This window comes from Gymnoscopelus microlampas, assembly GCF_963454915.1.
Source record: "Gymnoscopelus microlampas genome assembly, chromosome: 12".
In the NCBI taxonomy this organism is placed as follows: Eukaryota; Metazoa; Chordata; class Actinopteri; order Myctophiformes; family Myctophidae; genus Gymnoscopelus; species Gymnoscopelus microlampas.
This window is the reverse complement of record NC_139949.1, coordinates 9,102,255-9,122,254: the sequence shown is the minus strand read 5'-3', so window position 1 is coordinate 9,122,254 and position 20,000 is coordinate 9,102,255. Positions and strand designations below refer to the sequence as shown.

General features: G+C 42.0%; 1 protein-coding gene across 1 annotated transcript in view; it reads left to right on the top strand.

Annotated features, from left to right (window-relative positions):
* Positions 1 to 20,000, top strand: part of LOC311057178 (delta-sarcoglycan-like) — a gene marked incomplete at its 5' end in the record, with an annotated part of 52,650 nt that overhangs the window by 27,826 nt on the left and 4,824 nt on the right. Inside the window, 2 exons of the mRNA XM_084074129.1 lie at positions 13,904 to 14,027; positions 19,914 to 20,000. The exon at positions 19,914 to 20,000 is cut by the window's right edge and continues 4,824 nt beyond it. Coding sequence (XP_083930255.1) covers positions 13,904 to 14,027; positions 19,914 to 20,000 — 211 coding nt within the window. The remainder of the gene's footprint in view (positions 1 to 13,903; positions 14,028 to 19,913) is intronic.

The following is a 20,000-nucleotide window of genomic DNA, read 5'->3' as shown; positions in this document are numbered from 1 at the left end:
ATTTCGCCAAATCTCAGCTCAACTCAACTCAACTAAAATGTTATTTATAGAGCACATTACAATAACCAAGGCCAACCAAAGTGCTATACAACACATCAAAACAACCATGTTACAATTCATACAGTGCAAAAATACAATATAAAAATACAAAATACAAAATACAAGCGGCGATTAAAAAAGCTTAGCAGAAGATAGTGAGTTAGGGAATAGTTGTGCTGTAACTGTTTAACTACAGTATGTTCAAAGGCCAGGGAAAATAAGTAGGTCTTTAATAGTGATTTAAAAATGGCTATGGACTGAGAGGTTCACTTCTTACATTAAAAGGAGGGATATTCCAGAGCCTCGGGCGGCCTCAGCGAAGGCTCGTCGCCTCTAGACCTTTTGTTAGTTGTGAGCTCAATCAGTAGCAACTGATCGGCCGACCTTAGGGGTCTGGGTGGAGTATAATCTTTGATGAGGTCATTGAGGAAAGGCGGGGCTTGCATGCTTTAAAAGCAAGCATTAAAATCTTAAAATCAATTCTGAAACGGACCGGGAGCCAGTGGAGAGAAGCCAGAACGGGAGTAATATGTTCCCGCCTCTTTGTACCTGTGAGGAGGCGGGCAGCGGCGTTTTGTATAAACTGCAATTTTTTTTAGCAGCGATTTGTCAATGCCGATGTAAAGGGAATTGCAGTAATCCAGCCTGGAGGAGATGAATGCATGGATCACTCTTTCGAGATCACTGGGAGAGAGATAGGGCTTGACCTTTGCCAATAGGCGCAGCTGGAAGAAGCTGGCACTTACTACAGAGCTGACCTGCTTATCAAATCTTGGTGTCAAAGGTGACACCGAGATTATTGAGGTGGGGGTGGATGTTGGCGCTTAGGGGGCCTAGGGAGCCGGAGCCGAAGAATATTACTTCCGTCATATTTTCGTTTAATTCTAAAAAGTTTAGGTCCATCCAATCCTTGATGTCTGCTAGACAGCGACGGGACGCGTGGGGGGGGGGGGGGGGGGCGCGCAATAACCCCACGCTTGGGTAAAAATGTCAGCACTTGCACAGGAAACCTGGTTCAAATCCGGGGTAGAAGGGGAAAGTTACACAGTGCTGCTTTAAGTGTCAGTGATTGCACATAGGCACACCTCAATCCAACACGCACGTTCACTTTTTAAACTATGCAGGAATTAGAAAAAATAGCAGATCTACAAGCCCATAAGGTGGTGCATTGTGTCACATGGTGAGCTTATACAGTAGATCTGCCATTTTGGAGGAAAGAATGTAAAGGTCTGTATGTGGGTTTCATATTGAACCAATGAAAAGCATTAGCAGGAATTTGCGACTAAATTGGATTGGAACACGTTTTTTTTCTTTCCTTTTCCTGAAAAGCAACACTTTTGGACATACGAGTTTTCCACCCCGACAGTGAGAGAAAAGCGACACGTATAGAAGAGTCTGAGACACAAAGACACGACAGGGAGCGAGAATGTCGTCGAAGATTGAATAGAGGAAGTGAAAATGACTGCTCATCCCCAGCGGTAATGATACATCAGCGTTTGATTCGCCGATAAATATATTCAAATTACACTCCCAGGCAGCTGCCGGCTTCACACCAATTCACAGATAACGCACCAAATAGGACGGTATGTCTTTCTCCCATGCTGCGCGGAAAAGGCATTTCACCAAACTCTCATTAGCTTTGGAAAATGAAAAATAAAGGGGGGGGGAAATTGGGAGAACGCTGATATTTCTTTTCAATGTACTGTATTATGAAGCTGTTGACCTTGTTATCATTACGTGTCAATTAGACGAGCCAGGAATATTGTTTTGAGCAATGATGAGTTTCACATGTTGTAAAGTTATTTCAGCTGGGTTCGTCTTGGGCCCTTTGCTTTGGGTCGCTGTTGATGGAGACATTGACATGCTTATCTCTGAAAACATGCACACGCAGAACTGTCTCTCCTACACTGTCTCCGTCTCAGCTTCCCTACTGTCTGTCTCACCTGCACTGTCTCCCTCTCTTTCCTACTGTTTGTCTCTCCTACAATGTTTCCCTCTCAGCTTTCCAACTATCTATCTCCGCTATGCTGTCTGCCTCTCAGCTTCCCTACCGTCTGTCTCTCCTACACTGTCTCCGTCTCAGCGTTCCACTGTCTCCTTCTCAGCTTTCCTACTGTCTGTCTCACCTGCACTGTCTCCCTCTCTTTCCTACTGTTTGTCTCTCCTACAATGTTTCCCTCTCAGCTTTCCAACTATCTATCTCCGCTGTATGCTGTCTGCCTCTCAGCTTTCCTACCGTCTGTCTTTCCTACACTGTCTCCCTCTCAGTACTGCATCAGTAGGTCAAATGACTATAGACTTGTTTATTAGTCACAAGATTGTCAGCTTCTCTACCGCCTTCTTCCCTCTCAGCTTTCCAACTATCTATCTCCGCTATGCTGTCTGCCTCTCAGCTTTCCTACTGTCTGTCTCTCCTACATGGTCTCCCTCTATACTTTCCTACTGTTTGTCTCTCCTATAATGTCTCCCTCTCAGCTTTCCAACTATATATCTCCGCTATGCTGTCTGCCTCTCAGCTTGACTACTCTCTGTCTCTCCTATGCTCTCTCCTATGCTCTCTCTCTCTCTCTCTCTCTCTCTCTCTCTCTCTCTCTCTCTCTCTCTCTCTCTCTCTCTCTCTCTCTCTCTCTCTCTCTCTCTCAGCTTTCCTGTTGTCTGTCTCACATACACTACCGTCTGGCTCTTCTATGCTGTCTCCCTCTCAGCGTTCCTACAGTCTCTCTCTTCCACGCTGTCTCCCTCTCAGCTTTCCTACTATCCGTCTCCGCTATGCTGTCTCCCTCTCAACTTTCCTACTACCTGTCTCTCCTACGCTGTCTCCCTCTCAGTATACTGTATCAGCAGATAAAAGGACTAGCCACGTATATTACTCACAAGACGGGCTTCATTGTTAACGCTCCATGGCGCGTAAGCCTGTTTGTTTGCTTCCTCGTGGTGGCTAAATCAAACAGTGCAGACGCCACCATTAACCTCAGGCGTTGAGTACTTAACGTCTTAGTCCCACATAAGAGGGATTATGTTGTGTGCTTATCCCATTAAAACCGGGAACACAGCTCTGTCATTTTAGATGACTTTGGCTGTTCAAAAATAGCAGATATACAAGCTCATAGCGCGGCACAGAGTGCCGCTCTATGAGCTTGTATATCTGCTATTTTTGAAAAATCATGAAAATGTGTACATATCTTTGAATATATTTACTTATTTTTAAGTAAATATATATAGTCTGGATATATTTACTGGGCCGCCAGGCCAATGGGCGCCCCCAATATATATATATTTTTAAAGCGAACATTTTTAACTCAAATCTGTGCCTATGGGGGGGTCCCTGGAACATATTTTGAGAAGGGGGTCCGCGGCCAAATACATATCATTTTGGGGGTCCTTGACATGGAAGAAGTTTGAGAACCAAGTTTTGAGAACAATATTTTTTTCAGAAAAATGAAGACATTTGTTGAGACATTTGACAGTTACAAATGTTCTCTTTAAAAAATAGATATTCAAAGATTTGCACAAAATGTTCACGATTTTTCAAAAGATAGCATATCTACAAGCTCATATCGCGGCACAAAATAATGGTTCTATTCTATTATTAAATTCTGAAATGACACAGGTGCGTTCCCGGTCTTAATGGGTTAACACCCCCTCTTGCTAATCAGTTATCTGTGGTGTACAGCAAATGACCCGAAATGGCCTTATTTTCTTCTGTATCAAGTTAACCGTAAACTATCTCTCAATCTCCCCACACTCAGCGGTGGAAAAAAGGGGAGGCATGCGTTAATCCGACAGACCTTTTCTCCGACTATGTGGCATCCGCGTGCGGTTAGGGTTAGGGTGCGGGTTTGGTTCGGGTTTAGTATTGGAAACGTCGGAGCGCTGCGCTGTCGGAGGAATGCGCTGTCGGACTAACGTACTGCACCCGGAAAAAAGTAGATGTTTTACTTAAGTAAAAGTATAAATCCTCTGTTACAAGTGAAAGGCCTGTATTCATGTGTTTTTGATTCAAAATATAACTTAATTGCATGTACATTTTTCAAATGTATTCAAACTTTCACTTGAGTAACAGTACAAATGTATTGGCATCAATGCAATACTCACAGTAACAAAAGCACTTGTTATGCAGAATGTCCAATTTCACAAGTTTTCAAAATGTATTAAAATTTCTGGAAAATACCGAGTGTCACGATCGGGCGCATTGTGAGCTTTTAGATGAGATATTTCCGGATAGACCAACTAGAAAATAGGGTTTAAGTGGTTAACTCATACACTGCCACTGACGTAATAAACGTAATTATTCCCGTTTACCAAACCTGCCACAGACGTAAAAAACGTAATTATTAATTTTTCCCAAAATTTTTTTTTTTTTTTTTTTTTTTTAATTTTTTTTTTTTTTTTTGACCCAAAGACCAAGGAGATATGATTTTTCGAAGGAAAAGACTCCCATCCACTTCCTTGTTAACTTAAAGCTTAACAAATATGTATCTCAGCTCCTGACTTTTTTTTTTTCAATGAAAAATCTCTGGCAGTGGGCAAACGCGGCCGGCAATAAGTCTGGCAGTGAATGAGTTAATGCACATGTTGCAATAATAAGCTAAATCTACCAAGTAACTTGTATCAAGTTTTCAAATACTTTTAGTGGAGTGAAAAGTGCAATATTTGCCTCTGAGATGTAGCGGAGTAAAAGTAGCCTATAAAGTATTGAGAAGTGGACATACCCAAGTAAACTAAAAGCATCTCAACATTTTACTTAAGTACAGTACTTGAGTAAAATGTACTTAGTTACTTTCCACCACTGACCATAGGACTATGTAGCAGTCTCCACTCTCCTCATCATGCTCTGTCAAGCGGAACTACCAGGCTGTGAAGTAATGACATTTCTGTCTTTTTCTGACCTAATCACATACATTTTGTGGACAAATGAAAACTAGAGGTTGTGGGTTAAATAAGTACATTTTACGGGACGGCAGTGGCTCAGGAGATAGAGTGGCCACGTGGGAATCGTAAGGTTCACGGTTTGATCCCCATAGCTGCCCCTCCAGGGTTAGTGTTGAAGTGCCCTTGAGCAAGACATGTAACATCAATAACCATCAACTAACCCAGTGGTTCTCAACCTTTTCAGGCCATTACCCCCCCACCCCCCAAATAATCATATGTGAACTGGGGACTCCCCAAAATAATCATATTTGAACTGGAGACCCCCCAAAATAATCATATTTGAACTAGGGACCCCCCACCCTGACAAGCACTTGGAATTGTTGGAGTTGAGGCATTACATTTAGTTTGACTCTGTTCCACACAACGCCTCGAAATGTGAGGGGTTGTGAGCTTGTAGATCGGCTGTTTTAAAGATGTTTTCCTCTTTATTATATTATTTGACAATGTGGACAATGTTTGACCAGTTTTTTAGTATAGTTTGTTGGATACTTTTGATGCTGTAATGGTCTTTTCTTGTCTTTTTTTTGTATTGAAAAGGTCTTAAAAGTCATTAAATTGTTACTTTACTGTCATCTAAGGACACTCCCAAAAAATCATGGGGTTGTCTCACAGGTTAAGAACCACTGAGCTAACTAACAGATCTGTAATGCATGTTAAAGGAGACACACCATGAATTTCACTTTTTTTTTTTTTTTTTGTATTTTTTGGGCTCCCCAGTGTCTCTTGTACCCCAAAAAATATTTTTTTTTAACATTCAGTCATTCATTCTCATTTCAGAGATTTTCAGAATGGGCGTGTCTAAACAGGCCATCTCAGAATGGCAAGTTTGCTTACATCACGAAACTTTCTGCCCATGTATTTTGACAGACAGAATTGCTCAGTACCGCAGTACAGCACCCCTCTGCCCAACAGGACGTTTTGGTATTGCAGCTGAAAGTGCTTTATAAGCCTGAGAGAATTGACTTGGGATGAGTATATCTGAGTGTTGATTTAGGCTCAAACCTTTTGAAAATGGTTTGAGGGACATACACCATATGATATTAAATATCAAAATTTTTTTTAATTTTTTTTAAATTCATGGTGTGTCTCCTTTAACCAGAAGTGTCCAGGGTTTCTGTAATGTAGTTTGAAAATGTGGTTTTGTGGTTAAAAGTTGTGAGGAAATGGGTTCAAGAAATGCGTCTCAGCAGACTGTTTCTCAAAGTCAGGTCTGGGGACCACCCCAATATCAATATTATGCGCCGATAGAATCCTGCGCAAATCGCAGTTAGGCATGGCAACGGCTTGTGTTGTGACATCACACCGGCTTGTATAAGGTGCTCCAGGTGTCGAAGGAATCCACAGATTCAGAAAAAAAGCGAAAGGAAGAAAGATGTTTTGCTGGACTGCTCATTTGAAAGGACTGCAAGAGGCACGTAGTCACGTTGCTGTTGCAGTGGAGGACAAGGTGTATTACTTTGTGAAGAATGACACGGATCATCGGAATCAGATTCATGTGCACGTTTTCCACACAGTGTCTTTGAGCTGGAGGCCGTTGAAAACAGTGACAATTGGAAGAGGACAATGGGACCTTGATTTCCGTGGGTCAGCTGTGCTGATCGAAGATATCATCTACATATACCCTTATAGCCGCAAAAATATTCTTTATGCATTTGATGTTGACACTCACAGATGGTTCAAACCAAAGGTTTCTGGGACTTTTCCAGAGGAGGGGTATGGCAACACAGCCTGTGTCCTCGGGAAGGTCATGTATAGGCTGACTTCCTACTCTAGTGATATCTATAAGTTAGACACAACCACAATGGTCGGGTCTTTGATGAACACCAGAGGCACTCCACCACCTTATTCATCTCTAAGCTGTGCCACCATCCTCGGTACAAAGATATTTTTATTTGGAATGTTTATTTTGAGAGTTTTTGACACAGAGACCAACTGCTGGCCGCCACATCCTTCTTCAGAGTCATACTCAAGTCATTCAGCCTTTAGCTACAATGGAGAGCTGTACGTATTTGGTGGCACCAATTTCAATGATTTGAGGAAATTCAATCTACAGACCTTCTCCTGGAAGAACGTTGAGACCAAGGGGAAAGACCCGTTGTCAAATAGGTATTGCCGGATGGACGGTTGTTGCATGGCGGGAGATCGTATCATCCTCTTCCATGGTGATGACATGCACATCTTGGACCTCAATCCTAGTTTGAAGACATTATGCAAGCTGGCAGTTATTCAATACCGTCTAGAGCAGTCGGAACTCCCACACAACATCAGGTGGGAACTGGCAGCCATGACTACCAACAACAAACACATAAACGGTAAGAAGCACGGCAGTAGGGGTGCCGATGGGGAAGCTGAACTACACCCTAGAGGGAGAGGATAAAAAATGCGGTGTCTTTTCGGGAAACGACAACAAAATGCCTAAAGAGCGAGAATAGATGTGCTAAAAAAGGGTTAAAAAAGAGGAAAAGAAGACCTGGCCTGGACGGCTGGCGTAGCGGTCCAGGCACCTAGCCTCCGTGTAGCCTGACAGCGTGTCACGGGTTCGAGTCCCAACTGCTCTCCTGTCAGTAAAGGCATAAAAGCCCAAAAATATACATGATTTTCTTTAAAGAAGAAAAGAAGACCTATAAACTCAGTCAGCTTGTACATTGGCTTTTCTCGGCGCGCAACACCATTGCACGACACCTCACCAGCCTACACTCAGGAGGACGCTGAATGAACGGAAACCGGTGCTCCCCAAAACAAAAATCTGTTGGGAATTGATTACAGACATGACTTCCGACCTCTTCACACTTCAGCCTTCACTTTTCCTGAATTTTCCCTGTAAAGTATCCCCCCCATTTGTCGTTCCTGATTTGCCTTTTGTGAATTAAAATAGGCCAATTCACACCTGGCACCATTTCACACTTGGCAAAGTTTGTCTGTGACAATGCTTGGACAATCCACTGATGTCCACTGATGATACACTTTGGAACGTCACGTCTGTACATGCACACCGCCACCTGCCCGTACAGTCTCAATGGCCCCGATTCACTAAGCAAGTTACGACCATATTTTGATCGTACCGGCATTTAAGACAATTCTACACTAGCAGTCAGATTCATTCATGTTTTATTTGTAGGTGATTTGAGCGTGAGGTCCGCCCGTTTTCAAGTCAGCCCCGAGGCTGTCTTACCAGGGAGCGAAGCTGTGCGTATGTCGTTAGAATGCTTTATTCTTCATGCAAATTCAATTACAACAGTGGCAAACCTCAAATAAAATATGTATGTGCCCAACATGTGTCAACACATGTATATATAAAAAAGAAAAAAATATGTCAAACGATGTATTGCTTGTAGCCTATGCATAATATAGACATGAGGCAGATACCACCGCTTTTTATTTATTTTGTAGGCTATCAGTTGCATTTAGAGCTGAATTATTAGGTCCCTCAGTGTGTTTGCCAGTTTCAGGCAAGCGGGCCATCTCAGCTAAAGTGTCTCGTAAGAATGAAAACATATTCAAATATTTGCACAAATCTTAAGTATAAAATATGGTTAAAGTGTTTGAAATGATTGTGACACATATAACAATTTTGCTGGGGCCCACCTCTATCAATTACACTAATTAAGCCAATAATTTGATGACCGGCGGAGTCTCCGGTAGAAGATGCCTATTGACCGTCAAAAACAAATCTCCATGAATTCAAGGCTTCATGGGCTTAATGGTGTACGTATTTTTTGGGGCTGAACTGCTCCTTTAACCTCACTAAAACTATGCCTAACCCTAACCTTATAACCTCACAGAAAATATGCCTAACCCTAACCTCAAAACCACGCCCACCTGGGCGAAACACCGGGGGAAAGACATAATCATGAATGAGCGACAGCATTGAAATGAATGGGCGTGGATTTCCGGCATATAGCCGCTCTCGGGGTTCTTTTTATAACTCTATGGCTGACACCTGCTGTCCTCTGTGAAGCGGCATTACCGCCTCCCTGCCTGGCTGCAGTTTAGCTTCACGCTGCGTCAATCCACTTGGCTCATGAAAAGCCGTCTTATGTGTGCTATTATGGCGCTAATGCACTAGGCGCTGATCATCCCAAATAGCTTCCTTTCACCCCTCGTCTTCACCGTCAAACCCTTCATTTCCATGCCCCCTCCCTCCCTCCCTCACTCCTCTTCTCCAAAAAAATCACACACAGTGTGAAGTGAGTGGTCCCTGCACTCCGTATTGTGTTTAATTAGTGTAACTGGTTGCATCTTTGTGTTGCAATCAGCTGCAGCTGTTGAGGCTCAAACATACGGACGGATGGACAGACACACACACAAAGTCAGTTAGCTATTTTCGCTATTTTAAAATGCTTTTCAAATAATAATGATAATAATAATAATAAACTAACGGTTTTGGACATACACGGTTGCACCCGACTTATATATATTTTTAATGGTAAATAGTATTTTTTCACTTTACTTTTTTTTTCAGAAATACTGAAAAGAGCAGATCTACAAGCTTGTACAGTAGATCAGCTATGTTTTGCTAAGTAATGTTTTGCTACTGTTTTGTGACACGTCTCGTACGATGGAAGTAGGACGTTAGTTTACGAAAAATCACCACAAAGTTGAAATACAGGGATTCAAGGTTTCTCCCCGACAGCGACCAAAATATCCCTTGAATAGTAAAATAAAATCCAGCGAGACTGCAGGGTGCATTCATGAACGCGCTCATCCGCGGCTAATCGCTGACCTATAAGCGTTTTTCTTTCTCCTGTGTGTGTGTGTGTGTGTGTGTGTGTGTGTGTGTGTGTGTGTGTGTGTGTGTGTGTGTGTGTGTGTGTGTGTGTGTGTGTGTGTGTGTGTGTGTGTGTGTGTGTGTGTGTGTGTGCCACTGCCACCTTCAATTTCCTTTCCATGAAACGTTCCACGGTTTTCTGTGAAAGCTAAGAGGAAGGGCCGGTAATATGCGACTGACGGCTTCCAAAATAACCCTTTAAGACCTGAGGCAAATGCCTTCTAAAATCAGTAGTTCTCAAACCTTTTTCATAATTCAAAATTATTCAAAATGTTTCAAACACTTTGAATGAATGAATGAATGGTTTATTGTCGGTCTTTGTTTACAACAAACCACACTTGTGTTTACTTACAAAAAGAAAAAAAAAGTGTATCCAAAGTGAACTCACACACAAAATCCAAACTCAATGACCGAAAAAAGGAATAGGCTGAAGCACAATGCTAATTCTTTGCCTATCCTTTAACATCCTTCAAAAATATATTTTAATATTAACTCACTGAGTGCCATTAACGTGTTTCACGTGTTTTTAGCGCTATGGCTCAACGTGCCATTAACGTGTTTCACGTGTTTTTGAAAAATTAGCATAAGTAAACAATTTTTTTTTTTTTTTTTTTTTTTTTTTTTTTTTGGGAAAAACATGTTCAGAACCCAAGATATCATCATCTGAAGGTGTGCAGCTCCATCCACTCCTTGTTTAACTTAGAACTGAAAAAGGCTGTATCTCGCTTCCTAAGCACTTTTTGTTTTCTGTGAAAAAAACTCTGGCACTGGGACAACATCATTTTTAAATATTTTTTGTTTATTCGTTTCTGTTCTTTTACATACTCATAGGTAGTAAAATTGAGTGCCAGAATTGCCAAACGTTTAAATAAAATAAAAAATTCTGGCACTCAATGAGTTAAAAAACCTTAAAATATGCTGCAAGAATTCAAGAATTCAATATTTTTATTTTTTCAAAAATAGCAGATGTGCAAGCTCGCAGCGCGGCACGAAGTGACGCGCTGCGAGCTTGTAGATCTGCTATTTTTGAATAGCCAACGCCATGACACAGATGCTTTCCCGGTCTTAACGGGATAACTGTGATGAAATGCAGAGGGGCCCGAAAAGAAAGGAGAAGAGAAGAAAAGGAAAAGAGGAGAGGAAAAAAAAAGGCGCCTCTAGCCGCGTTTGGATGTAGATTGACGGTTCGGTCCTCCTGGTTATTACTGCGGCGGCTGATATGGAGAGAGGAGAGAAGAGACGAGGAGGCTGAGTTTATTTTGGGGAGCGAGAGTCTGCAAAACGGGGCCTTTATTTTGAATGAAAAGCCCTTCTGGATGACTTCCTGCTCCGTGTGATCAATATTTTCCCTCGTTGGCAGGCAGCCAAGGTCACTGAGAGAGAGAGAGAGAGAGAGAGAGAGGGAGAGAGGGAGAGAGAGAGAGAGAGAGAGAGAGAGAGAGGCAATAATGGAACTGTGTGTGTGTGTGTGTGTGTGTGTGTGTGTGTGTGTGTGTGTGTGTGTGTGTGTGTGTGTGTGTGTGTGTGTGTGTGTGTGTGTGTGTGTGTGTGTGTGTGTGTGTACTTGTACTCATATAACTATATTTTCGAGGACGAATGTCCCGACAAGTATAGAATTAGAGAAACAGACTGTGAGGACCATTTGTTTTGGCCTTCACCAGAGACATTTTGTTTTATGGTAAGAAAAAAAAAAGATTACAATTAGCATTTAGAGGTTATAGGTCTAGGTGTTCGGTTACAGTTTTCCCCATTTTACTTAGTTGTGCGGCAATGTCACACACCAAAAATGTGCCGATCTACAAGCTTATCTTCTGGTTATTTTCAGCTTTTTTCAATGGCGTCCTAAAATGTTGATGTCCTCATAAGTAGTGATTCACGCACACACGCGCACATGCATGCAAGCGTGCGTGCGTGCGTGCGTGAGTATGTGTGTGTGCGCGTGTGAATTTGTGTGAATTGTTGAACATAATGCACATTGTAAAGCGCCTTGCAGAAAGGCACTAGAGAAATGCACCAGTCACTGTGTGGGTGTTATAGCGGGGACTTGTATTGTCGCCTGAGTCAACATTGTTTCAGTTTTCATTGTCCTTCGTCAAGTGTCACGGACACAATGTTGTATTGTCTCTGAAACGAAAAGTCAGTCCAATCCAATGCTCCTCTCACAATGTCCAATTAACCACTTAAACCCCGGAATCCGTATTTGCGCTGTGAGCCTGTCGATCGGCTATTTTCAGCGAAAGCTTTCCCCACAATAACACAAAACAGAAAATACATTAGTACAGAGCCCTGAGGGACTCTGGTGAACCATTATAGGGTTTAAGAGGTCACGGTGTTTAGCTCAAACGATATTATCCTGTATGTCATCATTCAGTGGTGGAAAAGTACATTTACTCAAGCACTGCACTTTTTTAGTACAATTTTGAGGTGTTGAACATTGTATACAGGCCTTTTCCTTGTAACAGAATTAGGGTTGTCCGATATTGGCTTTTTTACCGATAACCGATATACCGATATTGTCCAACTCTTAATTACCGATACCGATATATGCGGGGATTATTGTGATTAGGGTAAGCTCAAATTTCATATCACACACACCATATACAGTAAGAACTCCTGTAACTTATTTATAAAGCCAAAAAAAAAAAAAAACATTTTTTTTTTTCAAAAACCGATACCGATTTTTTCCCGATATCAATTTTTATGCTAATATCGGCCGATAATATCGGACCATCCCTAAACAGAATATGTTTATGTTGTGGTATTGCTACTTTACTTAACCACTTGAACCCCAACATCCATATTCTGAGGGGAAATTAGCCAAAAATTGCCACGTGAGCTTGCCAAGTGGATTTGGTGTCCCACTGAGCATTATTTGGGCTATTAGACGTCTAAAATACGTCTAACGGCTAGGCTAACACCAGGTTACAACTGAAAGTTTCTGTTAACGTCTATTCTTAGCTTAGGCGTTGATTAGCTGTTTTTTAAGTCTATAATATAGACGTCTATATAGACGCTTAAAAAACTGCTAACGTTGAAAAAAAAAATCACTTTTAGACGAGTTATAACCCGGTTTTAGACGGAGGTCTAATAGCCGACTATGGCTCACTGGGGTTGGCGAAAACTAAAAAGTACAGCGCCAACTCAGGTCCGTTTACTAAGTCTAGAGGGTTTAAGTTAAAATGTAGTTAAGTAAAAAAATCGGAATAATTATTTTCACAATATCCAATGAAGACGTTTAGCCACATTATGCATACAGTAAGTGTATAATTCAGCACAAAGCGCTCGCTCCCAGACACAGTTTAATGAACAATGAACAATTTGGCTCTGAAAACAGAACGAGGAATAATAGTATAGGAAATTATAATGAGATAATGCTGAGAAATTTGGGGATGACTCAGGGCTCTAAAACAGTGTATTGTCTGTGTTGGAAGAGGACATTAATACTAAACTGAGGCAAAACTCTTCTCTTAGCTGTTTTGACCCATTAAAACCGGGAAAGCAAACGTGTCATTTTAGATTTCTTTGGCTATTCAAAAATAGCAGATAATACAAGCTCATAGCGCGGCACCGAGTGCCGCGCTATGAGCTTGTAGATCTGCTATTTTTGAAAAATCTTGAAAATATGTGCATATCTTTGAATAGATCTTTTTAAGCGGACGGGGTCCCCCAATTTACTACTTTCATAGTAAAAAAGAAAAGACCATTACTGCATCAAAAGTAATCAACAAACTATACTATAAAAACTGTTCAAGTAATCAACAATCTATACTACAAAAACTGGTCAAGTAATCAACAAACTACTACAAAAACTGGTCAAACATTGGCGAGATTGTCAAATAATATAAGAAAGAGACAAACATTGTGAGAATAGCTGATCTACAAGCTCACAATGCTTCACAACGCGAGGCGTTGTGAGCTTGTATATCGGCTACTTTCACAATATTTACCTGTGGAACCGAGTCACATTAAATGTAATGCCTCAATTCCAAGTGCTTGTCGGGGTGGGGGGTTCCCAGTTCAAATATGATTGTTTTGGGGGGTCCCCAGTTCAAATATGATTATTTTGGGCGGTCACGTCCTGAAAAGGTAGAGAGCCACTGTTCTATAGGGTTGATTGTGATGGTGATTGACTGACTGTGGTGTGGCGTTGTGTTGGTTGTCCAGGCTGGAGTCTCCAACTCGCTTCCTGAGGATGGAAGCTCCCAAGGGCATCAAGATCCTGGCCGAGGCAGGAGACATCCAGGCCACCTGCCGCAACGAGCTGCGCCTGGAGTCCAGAGATGGAGAGGTACTTGTACACACACACACACACACACACGCACACGCACACGCACACGCACACGCACACACACATACACAGTGGTGGAAGAAGTACTCACATTTTGTACTTTAAGGGATAGTTCACCCAAAAATCTCCAAATATCTACAAGATTTACAAGATCTACAAGCTCATAGCGCGACACAGAGTGCCGCGCTATGAGCTTGTAGATCTGCTATTTTTGACACATCTTGAAAATGTGTGCAAATCTATGAATGTACATATTTTTAAAGCAGACATTTTTAACTCAAATCTTTACTTCTGGGGCGTCCCTGGAACAACATATTTTGAGATTAGGGTCCGCGACCATATACATATAATTTTGGGTGGTCCTTCACATGAAAAAGTACCACTGATAGCACCACTGATATACGGTTTTCAGAAAACTGTTAGGATTTAGAAGACATTGGTAGATGGAATTGGTTAAACACTGCAAAAAGCTTCAAAAAATGTTCCCGATAGTTGTGGGTAATGGGTATTGAACACCACATCCCTGCTGTATTATATGAGAGTCCTAACTCTAGTCCTAATGGCACTGCTGGGACAGGCCAGGCATTCTGATGTGACATTACACATACAGTACTACTAAACATCAGGCATGCATCAAGAGTAAAATGAGATGTTATCAGTATTTGAAGAAATACTATTATTTATTCCAGGATGGTAGGCTACAGTGATGATAATCATTTTGCTTTTTTTAATCTACTGTAGTACGTTTAGGATTTGTTTATAGAGTTTATAGAGGTTTATGGAGATGACGTGTTAGTAACAACACCAGCCTGGAGGTACAATGTTATGCAGTGAGATTATGTGTTTTTTTAAAGGAAATCACAGTATGTAGCCTGCAAAATGATTTGCAGCAGGCAACTGGTGCTCGTCTTTATACTTCCTTTTTTCTTTTTTCTTTCTTTCTTTCTTTCTTTCTCTACATCTCAGAGACAAATGTTATACTTTTACTACACTACAATTATTTGAAAACTTTACTTACTAGTTACTTTGTAGATTTTGATTATTATTACAGCCCACTTCAGCCCTATATACATCTCGGCCCCTCACAATGCGTTGCGATGCGACGCATTGTGAGCTTGTAGATCTGCTATGTTAATGTATTTAAAATATGTTATACATTTGAAAAACGTACATTTTGATACCAATACATTTGTACTTTAACTCAAGTAAATTCTGAATTCCTGACTTCACTCCCTCAAAACCCACCTTTTCAGACTTGCTTTCCCCACCTAACTCAAACCAAATCTCCCTTTCTGCTTCTTAGTCTTAGCTTAATGTTTTTAGCCTTTTAACTTCTTTTTTTTTTGTTTTCTCCCAATAAAATTGTTTATTTTAAGCTGTTTTGTAAAGCGACTTTGGGTACTAAAAAATGCTATAAGTCTTATGTATTATTATTATTAGTAGTAGTATTAGTATTCCTTTCTTCCTTTCTCCTCTTCCTTCCACCCTTCCAATCTTATACATTTCCAACACTTTCCTCTTTCTAAATGGTTTCATGCCGTTTCTTCCTCTTTCCGTCCTCTACGTGTGTGTGTGTGTGTGTGTGTGTGTGTGTGTGTGTGTGTGTGTGTGTGTGTGTGTGTGTGTGTGTGTGTGTGTGTGTGTGTGTGTGTGTGTGTGTGTGTGTGTGTGTGTGTTTTTATCAGACTCAGTGATAGTGTGAGGAGGATTTGGTCTGATGAAAGGATTTGGGACAGCTTGGTTTGCAGCCGTGGTGTCGTGTCAAATGTGTTCAGATCAGGATGACGGGGGGAAGGATTAGACACCCCCACAAGAAACTATTTAAAAAGTTCCACCTAACTCCCAAACAGACATAGAGAGAGAGAGAGAGAGAGAGAGAGAGAGAGAGATAGGTGAGAGCACGATACATAAATGAAACAGATAAAGAGAGATATAGAAACGGCGAGAGACAGGAGTTTGTGTGTGGATTGTGACCTTGAATTGATGAATCTCAAGCAGTGGTGGACAAAGTATACACGCAAGTAAATACTATTCAAAAGTACAAATTACAAAGCATACTTATTTTTTTTACTATCAATGCTATATTGACATTATAGGGAGAAAAGGGTAAAAACAAAATCAGACAAATTCAGATTATTTTCCAAAGATCTGCAGATCTGCAAGCTCACTTGTGAGCTTTTGGATCCTCTATTTTCACACATTTGAAAAAGGGCCCATAATAATATATATTTTTTGTGAGTTTGGGTACCCAAACTCACAAAAATCTTCCTAGAAATGTATTAAAGTACAATCTCTCTCTCTCTCTCTCTCTCTCTCTCTCTCTTTCGCCTGACTCCAAACGGAGAGGTGAGACGGACCAGATTCAGGCTGGGAACGACAACCCCATGTGTTTTCACTTGGATCAGCGCTGCATTGGGTCCCACTGCACTTTCCATGTCGCCACCTTGCTAAACTAATGGCCTAAGTAATATTTTTAAGTTTTTCAGAAAAAAAAAAAAACTTATCCAAAACTAAACTACTGTATGATATTTCTTAATCATTTCACCCAAAACGTTTATAACAAATTATGACTATTAAAATAAAAATAACACTGTCTGTCAGTTGTGTAACATAAGAACTTTAAATAGGTTTAAATAGGATTAAATCTGATTTAGGCCAAATGATTTACTGATTTAGGCAATTTTTGGGCAATTTCTTCACAAAACCATGTGACTTGGGCCAAAACAATTGCCTATTTTGTCCTAAGTCACACTAGGGAGTTAGGTCATTATATTAAAAGGGGAGTGAACAGCATGATCCTTTTCAATTAGGAGATAGGCGATTTTACCAGAGGTGGCCAGTGTTCATGAGGAGCTGACTTAGGCAAAAATATCATTTTCCTCAAAAAATGACTTATGCCATTTTAGCAAGGTGACGATGTGAACACACAGCAGTGGTGGAAAAAGTACTCAAATGTTTTACTTAAGTAAAAGTATCACTACTGGAATGTAGAAGTACTCTGTTACAAGTAAAAGTCCAGCATAAAATATTTACTTGAGTAAAAGTACAAAAGTATTGGTATCAAAATGTACTTAAAGTACCAAAAGTAAAAACTACTAAAATGTTTTAAAATAGCAGATCTACAAGCTCACAACTCGTTTTCAAATAATTGTAGTGGAGTAAAAGTACAATAATTGCCTCCGAGATGTAGTGGAGTAGAAGTAAAAGTACTGGAAATTGGAAATACTCCAGTAAAGTACAAATACCTCAAAATTGTACTTAAGTACAGTACTTAAGTAAATGTACTTAGTTACTTTCCACCACTGATACACAGACAGAGAGAGAGAGAGAGAGAGAGAAAGAGAGAGAGAGAGAGAGAGAGAGAGAGAGAGAGAGAGAGAGAGAGAGAGAGAGAGAGAGAGAGAGAGAGAGATTATATAGGGACAGAGAGAGAGAAAAAAAAGGGAGAAATACGTTGATGACCTTCAATTGATTGGTATCTCTAACAGGAAGTCAACAATTATGAACATTATTACCACCTTCATCTCAGGAGCTTTTACTGATCAGTTGTCAGCTATAGTCTCGCGTAGCCTGCAGACAACTATTCCACGATTTCCGAATGCCATATACTGCTATATACAATACCATCTCTCTCTCTCTCCTACACTGTCTCCCTCTCTCATATGAAAAACATGTGAAAGTTCACCTAGAGTTCGACTTATGCTGGCAGCTCTGGCAGTCCATTAGAGTTGGAGTCCCAATGTCCATTCTATTATCCCCCACGGACGCACAGACGTTCGCACGGACGTTTACACATGCGCGCGCACGCACGCGCGCACGCACGAACACACACACACACACACACACACACACACACACACACACACACACACACACACACACACACACACACACACACACACACACACACACACACACACACACACACACACACACACACTCCTGTTGGACCGGGCAGCACTATTAGGTTTAGTCCAGTACTCACATCACAGACAGAATTAATCTGACGGACAGGCAGAGGCGCCTCAGGATTACGTGTGCACACACACACACACGTACACGTGCGCGTGCACGTGCGCGCACGCACGCACGCACGCACGCACGCACGCACGCACGCACGCACGCACGCACGCACGCACGCACGCACACACACACACACACACACACGGGACCTTAAAACATGTTGCAGATGACTCTGTGACTGTTTCCCCCCCGAGGCCAACAGGAATGACAACTTGAAGACACTTCTCCACAGCTCCTCATCCCCATGGGGGACTAGCAAGTAGGGGAGTCAAAAAATACAATAGAAACTTTATAGCCAGGGGTTAGTGCTGCTAAAACACACACGGTAGCATATAGACTCCTCTCCTCCTTTCTCCAGATGGAAGGAAAGGACAGCACAGATGTCCTATCCTCTCATCCTCATATTCACATCCTTTCCTCGTGTCTCCTCTCCTCCCCTCCCCTCCCCTCCCCTCCCCTCTCCTCTCCTCTCCTCTCCTCTCCTCTCCTCTCCTCTCCTCTCCTCTCCCCTCCCCTCCCCTCCCTTCTCCTCTCCCCTCCGATCCGACAACAATTCCACCATGCTGTATTGATGTCACTGTAGTCTGGGAGGGTTAGCGTCGGAGCTTGGACAGCAGGGGCGCGGCCACTGCGTTGTGATTCAAATCAACAGCCAATGAAGAAAAGGGGGCGGGATCCACATGCAGTGGGTGTTGCATCTAAATAGGATCGACGGGAAGCAATTTCCCCTTGAGAAATTTCGGCCGCCATTGTTGTGTACTGCTGTTTGCCTCTCGTCGGACTTTTTAGACGAGTTGCACAGCTCACAGACCGGTAAGAGGCGTGTCCGCTCAGATTCAGAGCGTAAGGTACATCCCGCCCACAAATACCAGGGCTCTGGCCCAGAAGTTCCTCGCCAGAGCTGGCGAAAACTTCTGGGAACTCAGATTAATGTCACTGTGGTACCATAGGAGAGATAACAGGCAAACCTTGATCAAAAGACTTATTCTAAGTAATGCAGATATTTAACAATAATGTAACTCTTCAGAGCGTAAAATGAAACAGGTCCATTTGGTTCCATTTTACACTCACAGATCTATAAGGGTCCATTTGGTTACCAACTCTCCATCATTTAGCTGGGGACCATCTGGAACCCCCTCTAGGACCACTGGTGGTCCCCGGACCACCGGTCTATACAAACACAATAGGCTCTATACTGTATATGCACAGCAACCATTTTGGAAAGAAATTGCGCCCCTCCTTTACTTCCTTCACAGGTGTTACCAATGATACTAATGAAGGCTTGTTCCATTCCGGTCAAACAGAGTCAGGGTGTTGACTCACTGGAAACACAGTCCTCTCACCTGTGTCCACTGGTGAGTGGGTCTCAAAGTGCGGTCCATTTGGTTCCATTTGCACACTCTCGGAGTTATGGGGGTCCTTGAAATTAAAAGGTTTGAGAACCACTGTGCTACACTAAATGGAACAGAGCCTTCATTAGTATCAGTGGTAAAACCTGTGAAGGTACTTTCCAATATGTCTGGGTGGGTGGGTTCCAGGGGGTCCCCAGCCAAATGTGTCAATAGGCCTACAGCATCACAACCATTTTACTTTTTGACTTCCTGCGGCGAGCTTGTATATCTGCTATTTTTTAATGTTTGTTTTTTTTTATCTTGAAAGTATTCTTTTTTTAACACAAATGTTCTCTTCTGGGGGTCCGCGATCAAATACATATCAATTTGGGGGTCCTTGGCACATGAAAGTTTGATAACTACTGCTCTAGTCTAAACTACATGCTTATATCTAACTAACAATATGTCTCTCTCCCTCTCTCTCTCTCTCTCTCTCTCTCTCTCTCTCCCCCTCCTCCCTCTCTCGTCCCAGATCTCCCTGGACGCCAAGAGGATCCGGCTGCCCCACCTCCTGCAGACTGCGGCCTCCCTGCCCTCCTCCTCCTCCTCCTCCTCCTCC